Source organism: Schistocerca nitens, chromosome 5 (assembly GCF_023898315.1).
Source record: "Schistocerca nitens isolate TAMUIC-IGC-003100 chromosome 5, iqSchNite1.1, whole genome shotgun sequence".
NCBI lineage: Eukaryota > Metazoa > Arthropoda > Insecta > Orthoptera > Acrididae > Schistocerca > Schistocerca nitens.
In genome coordinates, this window is record NC_064618.1 from 847,177,817 (window position 1) to 847,197,226 (window position 19,410).

Consider the following 19,410-nt stretch of genomic DNA (forward strand, 5'->3'; position numbering starts at 1 on the left):
GGAATTAGATTACGAAATGAGCCACTTGAAGTAGTAAATGAGTTTTGATATTTGGGGAGCAAAATAACTGATGATGGTCAAAGTAGAGAGGATATAAAATGTAGACTGGCAATGGGAAGGAAAGCGTTTCTGAAGAAGAGAAATTTGTTAACATCGAGTATAGATTTAAGTGTTAGGAAGTATTTGTATAGAGTGTAGGGATGTGAAACATGGATGATAAATAGTTTAGACAAGAAGTGAATAGAAGCTTTCGAAATGTAATGCTACAGAAGAATGCTGAAGGTTAGATGGATATATCATGTAACTAATGAGGGGGTACTGAATAGAATTGGGGAGAAGAGGAATTTGTGGCATGACTTGACTAGAAAAAGGGATTGATTGGTAGGACACGTTCTGCGGCACCAAGGGCTCACCAATTTAGTATTGGAGGGCAGCGTGTAGTGTAAAAATCGTAGAGGGAGACCAAGAGATGAATACATTAAGCAGATTCAGATGGATGTAGGGTGCAATAGTTATTTTGAGATGAAGAAGCTTGCGTAGGATAGAGTAGCATGGAGAGCTACATCAAACCAGTCTCTGGATTGAAGACAACAGCAACAACAACATGACGAGATGTTTGCATTGGTTACAGACTTGTACAACAGTCTACACATTGATGTATCATTAGTAACTGACACGCGTTGGAGACTGGGTGGGAACAGACGATGAAGTTTTGTATGATTACTGTCATACTTCTTATGTACTCAATATTTTTAACACGTTGTAAAAAATGTAGTTTCGATCATCTTCCTCGCCACAGGCGTGCGGGGGTGTGGCACTAAGATTGATCCTCTGAAAGTATTTCTTGAAGTTCCAGTGGTTCAAATTCAGTCTTGCAGTAGCTTTTTTGTAACTTGCTGATGTTACTGTCCTATGTCACATTACATTAAAACATTCTGTTCTCTACTGCATTACAGTACTCAACTTTTCTGAATTCGCAGATGGGAACTCTTCCTGCAACTCATCCGTATTTCCATACCCCGTGGTGTCAACTTTCACTAGTCCTGTACTCCACCTTCCTATTCCATTGTCTTCTACCACTCAATCCCTGCACAAATCTTCCAGTACTGTATACTGGACCCCAAAAAACCAACAAGGCTTGTGCATGTTGCACACAAAATATATTTTGACGATAGCCAAGCTGATTGTACTTGACTTGGACACATCTGTGTTTATTACGCAGTCCTCATTCTAGCAGTAAAGAAATTCCATACCTGATGTGCTACAAATGTTGTAGTTTCAGAATTATAAGATTGTCCTAAGCTCAATTTGCAGAGCCAGTGCTTCATATCACCTGTTATAGTTTGGCGCGGGTAGATCTTTCTGTACAGTGTTCCTCAATTTCTGCACCTCTTCAGATTCAGCTTTTACTTATGACGGCTCTTGATTTACCCAATGTATTCCAGCCATATATTAAGTCACTGATATTGGGATGTTATCTTCTATAAACAAATATCCGTCATTATATTGCATTAGAAGGAATTTCATGCTTAGTTATATTCTTTGATTATTTTAACAATGACTGATTTGCTTCAACCATGTTGTGTTTCTTGAGCTTGACATTATTGCCCCTGTAACTATATGCAAAGCATTGTATGTCACAGTATGACACTTTTTAAGTGTGCTGCATGGTGCTGATTTGTAGCACATTGTACCATAATCAACATGCGTTCCCATTAAGCTACAGTACAGAATCATGGCTGTTCATCAATGGAAATACCGTCATACTGCAGTTGTAGCTCTTATAATATACTTCTTCACGTCTTGTAATTACGTGTCTGATATGATGTATGCATTTAAACTTATCATTGATAAACATTCACTGGTGTGTGTGTGTGTGGGGGGGGGGGGGGGGGAGTTGTATAAGTTATAAGTTACATTGTAACTTGAAATTCTGTCTAGTAAAGATGTCACCATGATGGATGTACTGACGGATATTTCAAGGTCAGTTGTGCTACCAACTAGTGGTTGCATCCATTTTTTGTTGACAAGTCAGGAATTTTTTCTTCGGCATTTGTACCTATGCTATCTGCATATAATAGTATTAGAATATTCATGAATGTCTGTGGTATGTAAGTTGGACAACAGAGGAACCAAGACTGATTCATGTGGAATTCCTCTGGTACTCACAAAATATGTAATGCTGTTTAAGAAGGCTTTGGGAATTTTACTTTTTTTTCCAATTTTTTCTCCAATGTCAATAAGATGGCACTGCCATATGCTTTGATCAAGTCTATGCATGCAACTATCATGTAATTATTGTTAGAAAAATTTAGTTGTCTTCTAATGACCAGCCATAAGAAGATTTTACTAGTCCCTTTCTCTTTCTGAAAACTCATTTGTTTTTCTGTTTCTCACAGCTCCATTCTGAATGCCGCATAATAATCATTTCCGTTACCCTTTTTGAGTGTTGTAATGAGCTGATATGCCATTATAACTGGTTCATTTCGTTTTAGTGATTTGTGACTGGAGATGAGCAACAATTGTTTACTTATTGTGGGAGATGTCTCATTGTATAGTAATCAATATAATTGTGACCAGTTGAAGCTATGCTTTAGAAGAGTGCAATTTGTAATTTTTTTCTATCATAAAGAGTTGCTAAAGTTGTCCTATTCATACCTTGTTTCAACTTCCTTGTCCAGTACATCAAGTGGTGCAGTCATAAACAGGAATAATTCCAACAGTAGCAGAATTCTATAGAAGTTTGCCGTTGCGTCATTTTTTATGTCCCTTATCACCTCCCAATTTCAGGTTAACACTATTTCTATACTAACAGCAGTGCAGAAGTTTTACCAATTTTTATTTTTGTTTGTAAATTTTTTGCTTTGGCTTAGCATTTTTAAGCTTAAGGAAATAAATGTCATTAAAGAACATTTCGTACTTTCTTAACAATTATCTTCATTACATTAGAACTACAACACATCATTCATGGTGACGGGGTGGTGATTTATGGGTTTTCCAGTTTTTTCCAACTTCGAATATTAATACTTTTCCCACTTCATTTATGAGTGATGACAAGGTGCTCGTGTCTTTTGGCAACTCTAATTTGACTTAAGAGACATTACTGTTAGTTGTTTTACATGCAGTGGTCAATCCAAGGTTCGAGCTTTGTGATGTTCCACTGCTTCTTGACTGTGATATCAGGTGGCGATGTACAGTCTGATTGGCAGCTAAAAGTTGCTGTTATCCAATCTTGCTCACTTTATTATTTTGTGCACCTGCCAATATCTTCTAATCGAACATTGTCTCTCTAAGTGCTGCAGTTACTTTTAGAAGTTAAGAGTGCAAATAAACATCCAGATTGCTAAATAAATATGTTGCTTCTCATAAGCAAGATGTAGTATATTGTACTCTTCTTTACAGTACCATGAATTACAAAGCTGCTTTATTTTTCAGGTTATAACAAATACGTTGATAAGGATTATGTCCAAAAACAGTCTGTCTTAGTTAACAGACTCCAGTTGAGTGACTATATAACAAATCTTCTCTTGTCCCCTTGATGTCTTAGGCATTGTCACGATTTCTCTTCCTGTATTCTCGCACCATATCTCCAAGGCAGGACCTGACAATAGGGAATAAACTGCCCAACCAGGAGGTACCAAGAGTGTCTAACAATGTATATTATTGTTCTAACTTGCAGATCCTTGTAAGCTACTACGCAAGCTACAGTGCATGCACCTCGAGCGAGTTTTTCAACATTCTTGCGCTCTCTTTGCACAAACCATTAGTTCTGGAGAAAAAGTGAATAGGACCTTTTTTGTAGTAAATTTAATATAGTTTAATTTTGTACTGCAACACGTTTTCGCTGGAGGATGGAGTTTTCGAGTTATTCAAGAAAAATGTACAAAAGTGATATTAAATGTGTTCTAGCTCGTAAACCATTCGAAATAGGACATACAACCATATGAAGTTTTTTGTTCAGAATCACTAATACAAGCATGTACCTTTCCTCCTGACTCATCCTGTATTTCTTCTAGAACTCGGGCTCTTTTGGAAATTACTGGTCATGTCATAAACCTTGGACAAGCCTGTGAATACAGATTTTAACAAATGGAGACTACTGAATGTGGTAAACAGTTAGGATTAGCCAAGATACTCCAGGAGCAGAAGACAGAAACGAGAAGAAAGACTAAGGACATTAGACCTCAAAGATTGGTACCCATCCCACCTCCATCATCCCAAGGATCCCGCCCTGGTAGGTTCTTCACTGAAGGCTTGGATAATGAAGAACTTAGCTGTTTCTGGAGAATGAACTTCAATGGCTTCTCCTCACCACACCTGAAAAGTGGTTCTTTACCTTTAGTATTGATGCCAAATTGAGAGGGTAGAAACACAACAGTTATCACCTTTTCCTCTGTAAACTCCACATTCAAATTAAACCCTCTGTGGGCTAAATTACACAAACCTGCTGTAGCAAATTCTTATAAACCCAACCGCCTCCAATAAAAATTTAAAGAAAAGATATAGATTCTTCTAGGAAAATTATATGAGACTCTGCAAAACTTACAAAACTAAACTGGGATATTGCCCTGTGTAGTTGTTACAGAGAACGCAACCTTTCCTGTTATGAAACTAGTTTCTTTGCATTTACAAAACTGCCACCGAACCAGAGGAGTCACTTGTTGAATGATTAACAAGCCCTTGTTGTCGGACATTCTACGAGGGTTGCCTGAAAAGTAATGCCTCCACCTTTGTAACTCTTCACCAGTTGGCAGCATTGGTATGCAGCAGGTACTGGCTTGTTCTGTAGCCTCTTCTCTACAGCTGCAGTTGGCAGGAAGCCTTAGCATTGAACAGATGTGTTGTTACAGTGTAAAGTATGGAACTCTGTGCAGACGGTCGGTCAATGCGGTTTAAGTAATGTGCATTCATTGAATTCTTGACAGGAGAAGGTGTCACCCCAAAGGAGATTCATCAGAGAATGAAAGCAGTTTATGGTGATTGTGTTGATGTGAGTACTGTGCGTCATTGGACAAGTGAGTTTAAAAGTTATATTTTACTATAAAAATACAGCGACCAGACACAGTTTAAAAGTGCTGAGGTGAGGTGGAAACATCTGACCTGCATGACAAACAAAGAGTTGGACGTCCTGTGACAGAAACCACCCAGTTCCACAAGCAAAATGTTGATAGATTGATTCAGGACGATCGTCGTATCACTCAGAGAGAAACTGAAGCACAATCGGCATTTCACAAGAACATGCGGGTCACATTATTGCTTTGCTTGGCTGTTGGAAGATCTGTGCACAATGGGTACCCCGGATGCTGACTCCTGAAATGAAAGCACACAGACTTGAAATTTGCCAGGAACTCCACTCGCCTTATAAGATTAAGGCACACAGTACCCACATCAACACAATCACCATAAACTGCTTTCATTCTATGATGAATCTCCTTTGGGATGACACCTTCTGCTGTCCAGAATTGAGTGACTACACATTGCGTAAATTGCATTGACTGACCGTCTGCACAGGGTGCCATACTTTACACTGTAACAACACATCTGTTCAATGCTAAGGCTTCCTGCCAACTGGAGCTGTAGAGAAGAGGCTACAGAACAAGCCAGTACCTGCCGCGTACCAATGCTGCCAACTCTTGAAGAATTATGAAGGTGGAGTCATTTCTTTTCAGTCAACCCTCGTATAAACAGCTATCTGTTGTACCAAACCAAAAGAGTAGTATGCAAAACACAGGACACTTTTCAGCAGTAAGATTATCTCTACACAGTCTTTTACTTTCCCACAGTGATACTGTCCATATTTATTTATCCACCTTTTTCTCTCAAGCATGGCTCATCCTTTCCCCTCTAAGTTCACCTACCCTTTCCAATACTCCATACACACATCCAGAGTAGGCTACAATATCCTTTTAATATCCAGAATGAGATTTTCACTCTGCAGTGGAGTGTGCACTGATATGAAACTTCCTGGCAGATTAAAACTGTGTGTCGGACCGAGACTCAAACTCGGGACCTTTGCCTTTTGTGGGCAAGTGCTCTATCAACTGTTAAGTTTGGAAGGTAGGAGACGAGGTAGTGGCTGAAGTAAAGTTGTGAGGACAGGGCTTGAGTCGTGCTGGGGTAGCTCAGTTGATAGAGCACTTGCCCGCGAAAGGCAAAGGTCCCGAGTTCGAGTCTCAGTCTGGCACACAGTTTTAATCTGCCAGGAAGTTTCATATCAGTGCACACTCCACTGCAGAGTGAAAGTCTCATACTGGAAACCCCCCTGGCTGTGGCTAAGCCATGTCTCCACAATATCCTTTCCTTCAGGAGTGCTAGTTCTGCAAGGTTCGCAGGAGAGCTTCTGTTAAGGTTGGAAGGTAGGAGATGAGGTACTGGCAGAAGTAAAGCTGTGAGGACGGGACATGAGTTGTGCTTGGGTAGCTCAGTTGGTAGAGCACTTGCCCGCAAAAGGCAAAGGTCCTGAGTTCGAGTCTCGGTCCGGCACACAGTTTTAATCTGCCAGGAAGTTCCTTTTTATATCATTTTAAAATCTGCCTTCCCATTCTGTTAATATACAGGGTGAATCACCTAAACTTGCATCACAAATAGTGTGGAAATGGAAAGTGCTGTTGATGTGTGGTTTTCATGGAGTGGATTGGTTGTCAGGGGCTTGTATTGTTAGCAAATCAACAGATTGTAATAATACTTAAAAACATTTTTCTTGTGCAAACATACACTTTTTTAAAATGGAATAATGCCTGTTGACATTAACAATCTAAAAGTGGGGTAAATTAAAATATCAGTTCTGTTCGTTGCAGGTTCTAGTGAGAGTTGTTTATGAGATCGTATTTTGAAAAGCTTCCACACCCACACTTGTACAATGCATGTGGTACCACACTCTAAAGAACAACACAAGTGCATACCCTAGAAATGTGGATTCTCACCAGTAATGAGACAGTTGACCATGGCAGGTTGTGTTCAAAATGACCACTGTCCGTGGCAATGCACAATTCCAGGCTGGTAAGGAACAACTGCTGCACACGTACGAGCATTTCAGAGGAGATGTCTGAGCAGGCTACAGTAATACGTCGGTGCATGTCATCAGGTATAGTTGGTACGTCCTTGTAGACAGTGTCTTTCAGCTTTCTCCACAGGAAAAATTCTACAATTATCAAATTGAGGGAACAGGCCAGCCATGGTACAGGTCCTCTGTGTCTGATCCAGTGATATGGAAACGATTCATGAAGACATATTGCAGTACTATGTGCTCTATGGGTTGGATAGTCATCATATTGGTACCCAGGTTCTGACTAGTCTGCAAAGGAATGTTTTATAGCATCCGTGGAAGATTGTCTGTTAGGAGGCTGTGATACTTGTGTTCTGTCAATGAAAAACAGGCTTGTGAGCTGATAGTTCACTATCCCACACCACACATTTACACTCCATGGATGCAGATGTTCCACACGACTAAGCCAATGGGGATTGTCAGCAGACCAATAACACATGTTTTGGTGGTTTACCTGGCCATAATTGATAAATGTGGCTTCATCACTAAACAAGATACCTAATACATCTGGAATATTCTGTCTTAATGGCTATGTGCAGAAGTTAACATGATTCTTATAATCATTCAGTGCAGCTCGTGGTGGAGAGAGATGTGATAACAATGCATAAGATACTTGCCTGACTTGTGCCACTTCTTTGTGCGATTGCACATGAGCTAACATCTGGATCAACTACAACAGCAGCAAGAACATTAATTTCCCCTATTTTCTGCCATCGCTTGTTTCCTTCTGTTATATTGTCTAGGTGATACAATACCAATTTCACATAACTGGTTGAAGGGATTGGTAAATAACTGCTGACATGGTTGACATGTGTTGGGATATCTTGCCACACACACTGTACATGAATGTACTGCATTCTTTCTACACTCTCCATACACATTGAGCATATTGGCTTTCTGTGCACTGGTAAATCTCATCGCTCACTCAGGATCTACTGCTTGGACTGTCGCATTTGCACTGCACTTGAGGAACACACAAGCATACTGTAAGCAAACATAACATCATACTTAGCAGCTGCATAGGTTGAATGGCACAAACAAGTGTCGGTGTGAGAACTTTTCAAAATACAATATCTCATAAACAGCTCGCACTAGAATCCTGCAACAAAAACCAGTGACATTTTAATTTACTATACTTTTAGTTTTTTAATGTCAGTAGTTATTGTCCCATTTAAAAAAAGTGTATGTTTGCACAAAAAATACATTTGCTAAGTATTATTACAATCTGTTTATTGGCTAACAATACGAGCCCTGACTACCAGTCCACTCTATGAAAACTGCACATCAATAGTATTTTCCATTTCCGCAATATTTGTGGTGTAAGTTTTAGGTGATTCACCCTGTATATTGAGATAACTACTCCTACCGTAGCTCATATTTATTCCTGGTTTTTGATCTGCCTTCTGCACTGTATTTATTTTACTGCACTCTACATAACCACTCATTGCTGTAGCTCTGAATGTCCTCCTATTATATAGTTCAACAAATGTTATATAGTTCAACAATTGTTTAACAATCACACCTGGATGTTAGCCCATCACCTTTATGTGTCATAAGTAAGGCTACATCCCCTTTGATTCTCCCTGTCAAAAGTAATGGAACTAACAGACAGCACCGCTTTGGGGAGGACAGGGGGGGGGGGTGTCTCCCTCATCTATGTGCTGCAGTCTATTTGCTGGCTAATGTTAGTTAGTTCTTATTGTTTTCTAGATAATCATACAAAACAAGAGACTGCTATACGGAAATCTGAGGCTGAAGAAATATAGCAGACAGTATGATACTTGGCGGGCCTTAATCTGCTAAATTGACACAGATTATGAATTTATCTGAGGGGTGTTTCTTAGACACACATCTTTTGATTATGGTTATAATACATAGACCTTTTTGTTTCCAATTCGACAGATCTGTTAGGAAAACAGCATCCAGATGTGCAGTCCTCATAATAATTTTCTATGGACCGTTATCAGCAATGGGAAGACTTGCTTGTTTCTTTAATTACTTGTGAATTGGGTTGAAAGACTTTCACTACAACCACATCATGAAGTTTACAGTTCAGGATGCTTGCTTTTAATTTGTATTCTTGCACTTAGCATTGCTCCTGTTGTTTTAAATTCCTCTCTCTCTTTTCTTGTAAATCAATAGGTGTTATTTCTTTTATTTCAGGCCAAGAAAAAAATTTATCAGTGATTCTCCTGTGAATTTTGTATTCAACACTTGTGCTGGGGAAAGTTCAATTGATAAGTGAAGTAAATTCATTAAGCATATTGTGAAACTGCAGGATCATCCTCATACAGATTGTGTGTTTCACAGAGCAATATGTACCACTTCATCTTGGACAATGTTTAGGAAGGATAGGATTGATGCTATGGGAGGTGGTGTGTTCATTGCAGTTAAAAGCTGTTTAAACGCAGTTGAGATCGATACTGGGTCAGACTGTGAAATAGTCTGGATAAAGCTATCAATCAGACAAGGATTGGCCATTGTATTAGGATGTTTTTATAGACCACCAGCATCCTCAACAAACGTCGCAGAACGTTTCAGGGAAATTCTTGAGTACATAGGAAGTAAATATCCAAATTATCCATTAGGTATAGGTGGAGATTTTAATCTAGCATCCATTGACTGGGAAAATTACATGTTTACCACAGGGGGCAGAAGCAAAGATTCGATTGAAGTTATTCTAAGAGCGCTCTCAACATACAACCTTGAGCAATTGGTTTGAAAACCAACTCGAGGTGGGAACATATTAGATATCTTGGCGACAAACAGACCTGATCTTCTTGAGGAAGTTAATGTAGAAGAAGATATTAGCAACCATAATGTCATTGTTGCTTTTATGTCAGTGGAAACTGCAAATAACCCAAAGAAACAGCATAGAGTTTTCTTGTTGGGGAAAGCAAATAAAAGTGTCATTAATGAATATCTTCATAGTCAGCTCCAAGCATTCACCATGGGACACAAAGATATTGAGCATCTTTGGTCGGAATTTAAAGGTATTGTCCACCATGTGCTCTAGAAGTATGTGCCTAGCAAAAGAATAGGGGAGGGAAAGGATCCACCTTGGTACAACAAACATGTTAGGAAGTTGCTGAGAAAGCAGAGAATTTTGCACAGTCATTTTAAACATAGTCACTGCCCTGCTGACAAACAGAAATTAAGGAAAATGAAAGTAGCCGTCAGAAGGACAATGAGAGATTCTTTTAACGAATTTGAAAGCAATATTTCGTCTACATATTCTAAAAATAACCCCAAAAAGTTTTGGTCGTACGTAAAATCTATGAACGCTACAACTAATTCAATACCTTCTCTTGCTGACAGTACGGGTAATGTAACTGATGAAGACCGAAATTCGAAACATAGCCTTCAAAAACTCGTTTACAGTAGAGGACTGCAGCACCATTCCCCCTTTCAATTATCGAACAAACGAAAGGATGGCTGACATAGTGTTTAGTGTATCTGGGATTGTAAAACAGTTAAGATCCTTAGACACCAGGAAGACATCTGGCCCAGACAGTATCCCCGTAAGTTTTTGTGTTGACTATGCTACAAATATAGCACCATTCCTATCCATCATCTATCAGAGATCATTGGAACAGCGGAAAGTTCCACGGGATTGGAAGATGGCCCAGGTCATAGCAATCTATAAAAAGGGTAGAAAATCAGATGCACATAATTACTGGTCAATTTCACTGACATCAATTTGTTGTAGAATCATGGAACATATTTTGTGTTCAGACATAATGACCTTTCTAGACTCTGAGAAGCTCATCTGCAGAAACAAGCACGGTTTTAGGAAATAGCGGTCATGCGAGACACAGCTGGCCCTCTTTGTGCATGATATACAACAGGCTCTAGATACCGGCTCCCAGGTTGATGCCATATTTCTCGACTTTCGAAATGCGTTCAACTCAGTTCCGCATTGTCACTTGCTACAAAAAGTGCGCGCTTACGGTCTATCCGATGACATATGCAATTATTGGATAGAAAGTTTTTCGACAGACAGGAAGCAGTATGTCGTCCTGAATGGGGTGACTTCAACAGAAACAAGCGTTACTTCATGTGTGGCCCAGGACAGTGTAATAGGTCCTCTGCTTTTTAAGATTTACATAAATGATCTGGTTGATGGTATTGACAGCGGCATTCGACTGTTTGCCGATGATGCTGTAGTCTACAGGAAAGTAGTATCACACGAAAGTTGTGAACAAATCAATGAGGATTTGCAGAAAATAAATGCATGGTGTAATGACTGGCAGTTACCTCCCAATATTAGTAAGTGTAACCTACTGCATATAACAAGGCAAAAATCCCCATTAATGTACAAGTACAAAATAAATGCCCAGTCTTTGGAAGCGGTAATGTCCGTCAAGTATCTGGGTGTGACTATTCGAAATGATCTCAAATGAAATGATCAGATTACACAAGTAACGGGTAACGTGAACTCTAGATTGCGGTTTATTGGTAGAATCCTGAAGTGATGCAGTCCTTCAACAAATGAAATAGCTTACAATACGTTAGTTCGTCCAGTCTTGGATTATTGTTTGTCTGTGTGGGACCCTTACCGGTTGGGTGTGATTCAAGAGATTGAGAAGGTCCAAAGAAGAGTGGCAAGATTCATGACTGGTACATTTAGCCAAAGCAAGAGCGTTACAAATCTCATAGAAAGTTTGAAGTGGGGCACACTTGCAGATAGACGGTGTGCTAAACAGAAGGGGCTGCTCACTAAATTTCAAAATCCGATCTTCACCGAGGATGTAGAGGATATATTATCACCACCAACTTTCAAATCATGCAATGATCACCATTCAAACATAAGGGAAATAAGAGCTTGTACTGAGGTGTTCAGACAGTCATTTTTCCCTCGCGCGATCCGCGAGTGGAACAGAGGCGGGGAAATATGACATAGGCATGAATTGTGCCCTCCGCTACTCACCGCTTGGTGGCTAGCGGAGTATATATGTAGATGTAGATGTAGATCTTCCTATCTCTTCCATAATTCTTGCAGAGGAATTGGATTGTGGATGATATTTTGAAATAAGTACATGTTTTAACACCTTCCCATGGCATAATTCTTTGAAAGTACTTATAAATTCCCTTCCATTATTGGCAAGTAAGCGATTTGGTTTGCCTACATCCATGAAATAATCTGTTAGACAGTTGATTATAATTGTTGTACTTGATAATTTAATGAAATATAAATACTTTTGTATTAAAGGAGACTAAAGCTTAAAAGATTTAGACCAATAGCATACTCCGGACAAAAAAAAAAATAAAAATAAGGGACATCACCTCTGTGCTTTGGCAAAGGACCGGAAAAATCTGCGGCTGTAATGTCATGTATTGCTTCAGGAATTACTGGATACAATGAGTAGTTTATTTGTATATTATTTTCTTTAACTTTCTGACAAAGATCACAACTTCTTAATATCCTTTTTTATTTCTCTACTCTGATTTTTAAAATAATAAAACTTTGTCATATATTGGATGCGCTTTTGTATACTGAAATATCCATATTAAACCATAGTAACTCTAGATTGGAAAGTCAGCAGTGTGAGGGAAAGATAAATTGCTACTTACTGTGAAGATGACATGTTGAGTTGCAGAGAAGCACAGTTAAAGACACTTACTCATAAGCTTTCGGTCACACCCTTCATTAAGAAAGGTAAGAGAAACATGTACCATTCATTCATACAAGCAAGCACCCCTCATGTGCACATGATCGCCAACTCTGGAAGCTTGAACCGAGATTAAATCCTTTCTCATACTTTGTTATCAACTAGCAAGTGTAGGCCCTTAAATAACAGTCACATCTGAATCTTTGCTTTGTTCTAACACTCTGAGATTTGAACATGTATTGTGTTTGTCCACATCTCTAAACTGCTAATTCGCTTCATTTTGATCTAAATTGCAGTGTTTTAAAGTTTCCAAATTTAGCACCTCTGTTAAGGTGGAAAGTGACTGCAGTATGTTACTTTTGATTCCTTGTTTTTCCTTATGTGAATCAGTGGTATGCTGTTACAGCTTGGTATTCGTTTTCTCAAGTATCATGCTTGTTGTTTTTATTTAATTTTTTAATTCTGATTTTGTTTGCTTGAGTATCACATTTGCTGTTTTTATTTCATTTTTAATACTGATTTAGTATTCTCTAAACTGGCTGTTAATGCCTTTATATCATTACTCAGTTACACACTAAATGATCTGACCTGTATCAACACATTTATTCTTCTCATTCCCATGAGCATACAATGTCTACAGTATGACTAAATCCTGAACTTGATATTGTGACAAGGCTAGCTATGTTGTTGTAGTACACCCAAAAACTCTAGCTGCAAATCCATTTGCTGTTTACCACACAACACACACATCATCTCAAAAAGAAGAAAAATAAAAAAGCTTTATGAAACTAATTAACTCTGATTTTATATAGCATCACAGAACTTTGCCATGACTAGATGCCGACAAGAAGCTGGTCTGGTGTGTAGGCTGTGCTGCATCACTAAAAGTGAGTGTTCTATTGAGACTATCACTGCTGCAGGTTGACTAGCCGCAGCTGTGATCCATGACGGCTGTTGTAGACTCTTCATGGGATTAATATAATTTAAACCCGCTATAGTCATAGTCAAAAATCTTCTAACTCGTGGAGTAGTTTTTTCTCCATTGTAATTGTAGTTGAAAGATTTAATAACTGTTGCTCAATTACTCAAACTTCTCGAAAATTCTTAATTCACAGTGCTACCATCTGAATTTGCATCATAGTGAGATCCTTGCTGTTGACCTTTGTTGCTAAAAGCAACAGATATCAACTCCAGCAAATCTTTGTACACCAAAATGTCAAATCTTCTGAGTGGCATAAACATATTTTGTATCAACATCCAAATTGAATCTGTTCTTAATTACAGACCTACAACAGTTCATAAATCATTCATTGCACTCATAATTATATTTAAGATATTGTTAACAGGTCATTAGCGATATCGCTCTGCTGGTTTAGACTGAAATATTTTAGTAAACAAGAGTTAGGACCCATTCGAGCAAGAGGAAAAGAAAATTCTGGAAAAAATATTTGTTGTTGGATTACAGAGTTTTGATGTAGTTCTGTAGTCTTGGTATGTTGTACGTTACTACTGTTGTGGCTGGCTGTACTATAAAGGAGATGGTGGGGCTAACTCTGATAGTGTAGCAGCCAATGTTGCCTTTCCTATCATCTATGTTATTGGCATAATGGCTTGAGCAAGCTACTGTGAGCCAAAGATAGCTGTGATGGTGTTTACATTGAAGTGATGTTGGCTTGTTGAGGGGCAGAAATTGTGTGTTTTGTCTCTTTCTATTTGGGGGGATGAGTAACTACACATCTTGTCCTACCATGTCTAAACAGTAAATGGTCATAGGATTCTAAAACATATAGTGTGTAGACTTCCACTGGACAGTGAGCTCCATGAATATAAACCAAGCGAGATGGCGCAGGTTTTCCGTGATTTCCCAAAATAGCTCCGGGCAAATGCCAGGATGGTTCCTGTGAAAGGGCACGGCGAGATCCTTCCCCATCCTTCCCTAATCCTATGAGACCGAACTGTAGTATCCACTAGAATCGTAATGTTAAATCGCGAACTACCAATGACTTCCCCATTTTACTGAATCACCAACTTGCAATAACTTACAATATCTCATATGTTTGCAAGTTGTAAGCTTACTGAGGTGGAACTGCACCTCGAAAGTCTCATAACTTGTCTTCTTGGATCTTCGTCCCGCTATTAATCGGCTTGTGAAAACAAATACACAACACTGTAGCAAATGGTTTTGACCCTTTCATGTTTGACATATAATGTTCACTTTTTATTGAACAGATTTGTAACATTGAGGAGCTTCATTATTTGACCTCGATTAAGAAGCTACGCTGGTCAACATACATTCACAAAGTTCACTGGTGGTAGACTAACCTCTTGCATACACAATTCTGATATAATAATCATGCTGTATGAATGATGATAGACGTATTGTGCACAAGTTCATAGCTAGGGCTTTGCACACATCCAAAATATACATTTTATATACATTATTGTAGTTAATTGTAAACTGTCTGACAATTGCATAAACCAAAAACTACACAATGTTTACAATTTCACTAGCAGACCTGGGCTGCTTAATGAGAACTGAGCTAAAAATTACAAATTACACCTGTTTATAGGCACACATAATGTAGAAAATTGCAAATTGGTGTAATACTGAACTAGTATGTTTTAGTTGTTGATTTAAATGACAGCAATATTAAAGGGCACAAATATGCAGTAGCTAAAGAAGTAAGTCTGTTTGACTGACATGGATGTAAATATAAAATGACAAAACCATACTTATTACTTTATGAGGGTGATTTTAATATGTACCAGGATTGCCAAAGCTTGCCAGAAAGTTTCAGTACAGTAAAATTTTATAATTGGACTAAATAACAAACCAATAAATTATGTTAGTGAAATTATGCATTTTTGGAAACAGAAAAGTCAAGACTGTAAAACTGTGGTACAAAATTTTGGAAATAGTTAAATTGTAAGACTATAACATCCTAGAACATAAAAATTTTGAATACAAATAATTTTTGAAATATTAAGTTTTTGAAAAAAGAAAAACAATGTTGAAAAGAGGTGAATGTGGGCTTTGAAATGAGTTATACCAATCTACAAATAAACACCTTTTAAGTCACCAAAAATTTCGTTGTTTCTTTTTTTCCATGTATAGTAAATAATGAATATTTTACGAGAACAAGTAGAACAGTCTCACCTTGCACTGTTACAAATGCTACCTCTGTTATGGAGATTTGTGTGTGTCTTATTATACACAGTTTAATAGTAAGAACTTTTGTATGTAGGCCTTCAGATCTGCTGTGCTTAGAGAAGAAAATTTTGGACGATTGTCTCTGCAGTTAGTCATGACACAGTTCCAATTTTCACAGAGCTTTTTTCCTTATGCTGTAATGTTAATTATGTGCTTAAATAACAACTGACATTCCCATCTAATTAGTTTACCAAGAGCCATAGAGTGCAGCCTGCTTTCTACGAATGAAATGAAAGAATCTACATCACTTGGTGCGCACAAGTTGCCAATGCGAACACAGTCACGTTGTTGAGATAGCATTAATGCATAGTAATTTCAATTCATAGTAATTTCCGTGTTTTACTGTGTTGATTGTTGAATTTTTTCTCCACCAAATCATCTTATTGCCATTTTTGAGTTATTCATTTCTGCAGCTATTGTATCGATGTGTTGAATTTTTTGGCACTCCTCCGTTATGTGATGTGATGACTGGATTACCAATCAGTTTGCTAATTTGGTCCCATGGCATTTCTTTATCCACTGCTGCACAGCATAATTGACTGTGCAAAGCTTGTGTAATCACTACTACACATGGTGGAGATTGCAATATAAAAAAAATTTTGATGTTTGGTATACGAGCAGCTATATGTTCAATACAGATGTTAAAACTGTCACTGTTACCACTTAATGAACACTGCCTAAGTAAATATATCACTTTACTATTGCAAAAACAGTCACATGTTGAGTTCAGTTTTTGACAGTAATACCCACAGTGGCTAAACAGCTGTTGGTTTTGTCTTCTGAGATGTAACAGTATTTGAGTGTATAAAGGTTTTCAATACGTCAGGTCATGCAACTACTCTTAAATATTGAAGAAAAGACATTTTTAATATTAATAAATAGCAGCATTGGTGCAAAAAAATTAAAAATGACTTTTGTTAAATATTCAAGTGGTTTTACATTGATGGCCTCAATTTTCAGCATCTCCATATACAGCATGATACAAAATGAAGTAACTTGCTTGAACTGTCTCCTCTCTTTTATGTTTGTTTCCACACATTACTGACAATGTCTTTTGTGGCGTGAACTGCTAACAATCAGCTGGTAAATGGTATCTCTTGTCATTACTGAGCATCAGCATGCCTGTTCAGTAAAAAATACTGACCGCAGTCCAGAGTGGAAACAAGAATCCATTATACTTGAAATCACCAACTGTTTCATCAAAATTCTATACTCTCATTATTGAGGCAATGTGTAGTTGATATGTGTTATTAGTCTTTAATGCTGAACCCTTAAGATATTATGAACATTGTACAAAGTTATCTGCTTATTGATATTTATTTATATATTTGTGTTGTGTTACTTTGCTTGCCCTTTGAATTGTCATCCCAGTAAAAATGATAGAGTGCATGGCCTTATGCAGTTTGGTGCATACATTAATATGTGCTTTTTTGACTAGATGTTATAGATATTATACTACATTAAGTTCTCATTTTCCTAGTTGTTATCAGACTTTCTTTCTGTAATTGTGTTTGTATGTGCAGAATAAGCCAAAACCAAACTATTTGCCTTCCAGTTACTGCGTTGGTCATATCACATGTAGACAAGAGTGACTAGTATCACTTTTAAATTAAACATCAAGCTCAGCTGTTCCAAATTTGTAATTAGACACTTGTAGCTCTATCAAGAAGTAGCGCCCCATCAGCTGGGTCTGACAGTTCCGTATGACAACGCAAACTTCCGTATAAGGCAGGTATCAGTTTGTTGCTCAGGACAAATAAATCCTAAGTTCTCAATACTGTGAAGTCTTTAAATACATATCAGACCTTCTTAGAGTAAAATGTGGGTCAGTTAACCTCTTTGAGATCTGGACTAGCAGCAGTAGAAGTTACAATAGTTACGTTCAAAAAAATGAAGTTCGTACCAATACATCGGTATTAATATAGCTATGACAGGGGACTAGATTAAGTAAGGATTTTTTTATGGTTAGGCATGGTAAAAAAGTAACTGCAGTACTTTAAAAGGTTCTGTAAATATTTTAAGTTAACAGCTTAATTAAATGACTCTGTATAACAGTCTTTTTATGCATATCATGAATGTTAAAGGAAATAAATCTACCATCAACCTTCAGGTTGATATAAACACTACAGTGCTTTACTAGACATAGTTCTGTTAGAGATGGTATGCTGTTACCTTCCTCCAACCAGTGAACTGACATACCCAGCCAGTTATAGGGGACCTACAGTTTAACATTGAATCCAAACCACGGTGTAATGTGTCATTTTTCACATTATCAAGCATAGCCAGAGGTGAAAGAAGTGGATCAAGACACATGAGTAACTTAGGACTGACTGGTGTTTGAAACTGGGTCTTCGGGATCCGTAGTCTGGCAGTTGACCACTGAGCAGCCTAGCAACCTTTTTTATGTTATGAATGTTATTTATTTATAAAGTTGTTAACTAATTTACTGTAATGTATTTCAGGGAAGCCACTCACCAACATGTGCACCATCATCTGTATCACTATCACCAGCCAGGACATCGCATGCACCACCTGCATATCAGCATAACCCCTACAGTTGTAAGTGTACTGTTGTGTTGTTCCAATAGCGTATTATAATTTCAATTGCATTCTGTCTTATGCTATGTTATAACTTCTTCTTCTTCTTCTTCTTCTTCTTGTGACAAAAAAAAGGGATGAAGCATTGCATAATTGTAGGTAGCTTTGACATGTGTACTTTTCGAACACTGTGGGTGTAGATACAAGTAGTTCGTGGAAGTTATTGACTGTGTGGGGTTCATCAAAGTGATCACTTCAGAGAACAAATTCAAAGTGAACTTCAGATATGCAAGCCACTTTTTCAATAGATAAAGAATCCATCACACAGAATGGAGATAATACCACACGGAAGACTGTAAGGAACACCATTTCAGCAATAAAGTGGAAAACATACAGTATGCACAAAAAATTCAAAATTGTAAGAAGAAAACTCCAGGTTGGTACATCAACAGTATTAGGAATTTTCATTGTGCCTGTCTGCAGCTCAGTGTGTCATCTTTAAGGTATCAGTTTTTTCTAATATTGTCAAAATTCCAATTCGGCAATTTGTAGCAGTATTGGCATGAAAGCAATATACTTGGTGAAGCAAGTGATGTTCAACTCACTTAGAAAAGCTGCAAAACAAATTGTGTTAGATTCAAATCATCGGCCACTAAATTCAGTGAATCCTTCCTAACAATTGTTGGAAATGTTGGGGCAAAAATGGCTCATGAAAATCTTAACTGCAGCAGAAATACCCTGGGTCCAACCCAACTGTTAGAGATGTCATAGCATTAGAGCTGGAGTGTGACAGAGCTTTCTAAAGTTTGCTGTCAAACAAGGCAAAAGCAGATAGGTAACATTCCAGTAGAATTTATAAAATCATGAGAAAGTGGATACCATTTATTAGAGTTAGCCTGTAGAATTTGTTGCAGTAGGTACATGATATTGAACTCTCAGAATAACATGTCCCGACTTGAACAAGGACCGAGAAATGGGAGAACAATCGTACAAGCAGATTGACT

At 37.9% G+C, this 19,410-nt stretch overlaps 1 protein-coding gene across 1 annotated transcript in view; it reads left to right on the forward strand.

Annotated features, from left to right (window-relative positions):
* The window catches only part of LOC126260880 (E3 ubiquitin-protein ligase arkadia-C-like), a 314,762-nt gene that overhangs the window by 254,392 nt on the left and 40,960 nt on the right, over positions 1-19,410 (forward strand). Inside the window, exon 9 of the mRNA XM_049958323.1 lies at positions 18,331-18,427. Within this exon, the coding sequence (XP_049814280.1) occupies positions 18,331-18,427 (97 nt within the window). The remainder of the gene's footprint in view (positions 1-18,330; positions 18,428-19,410) is intronic.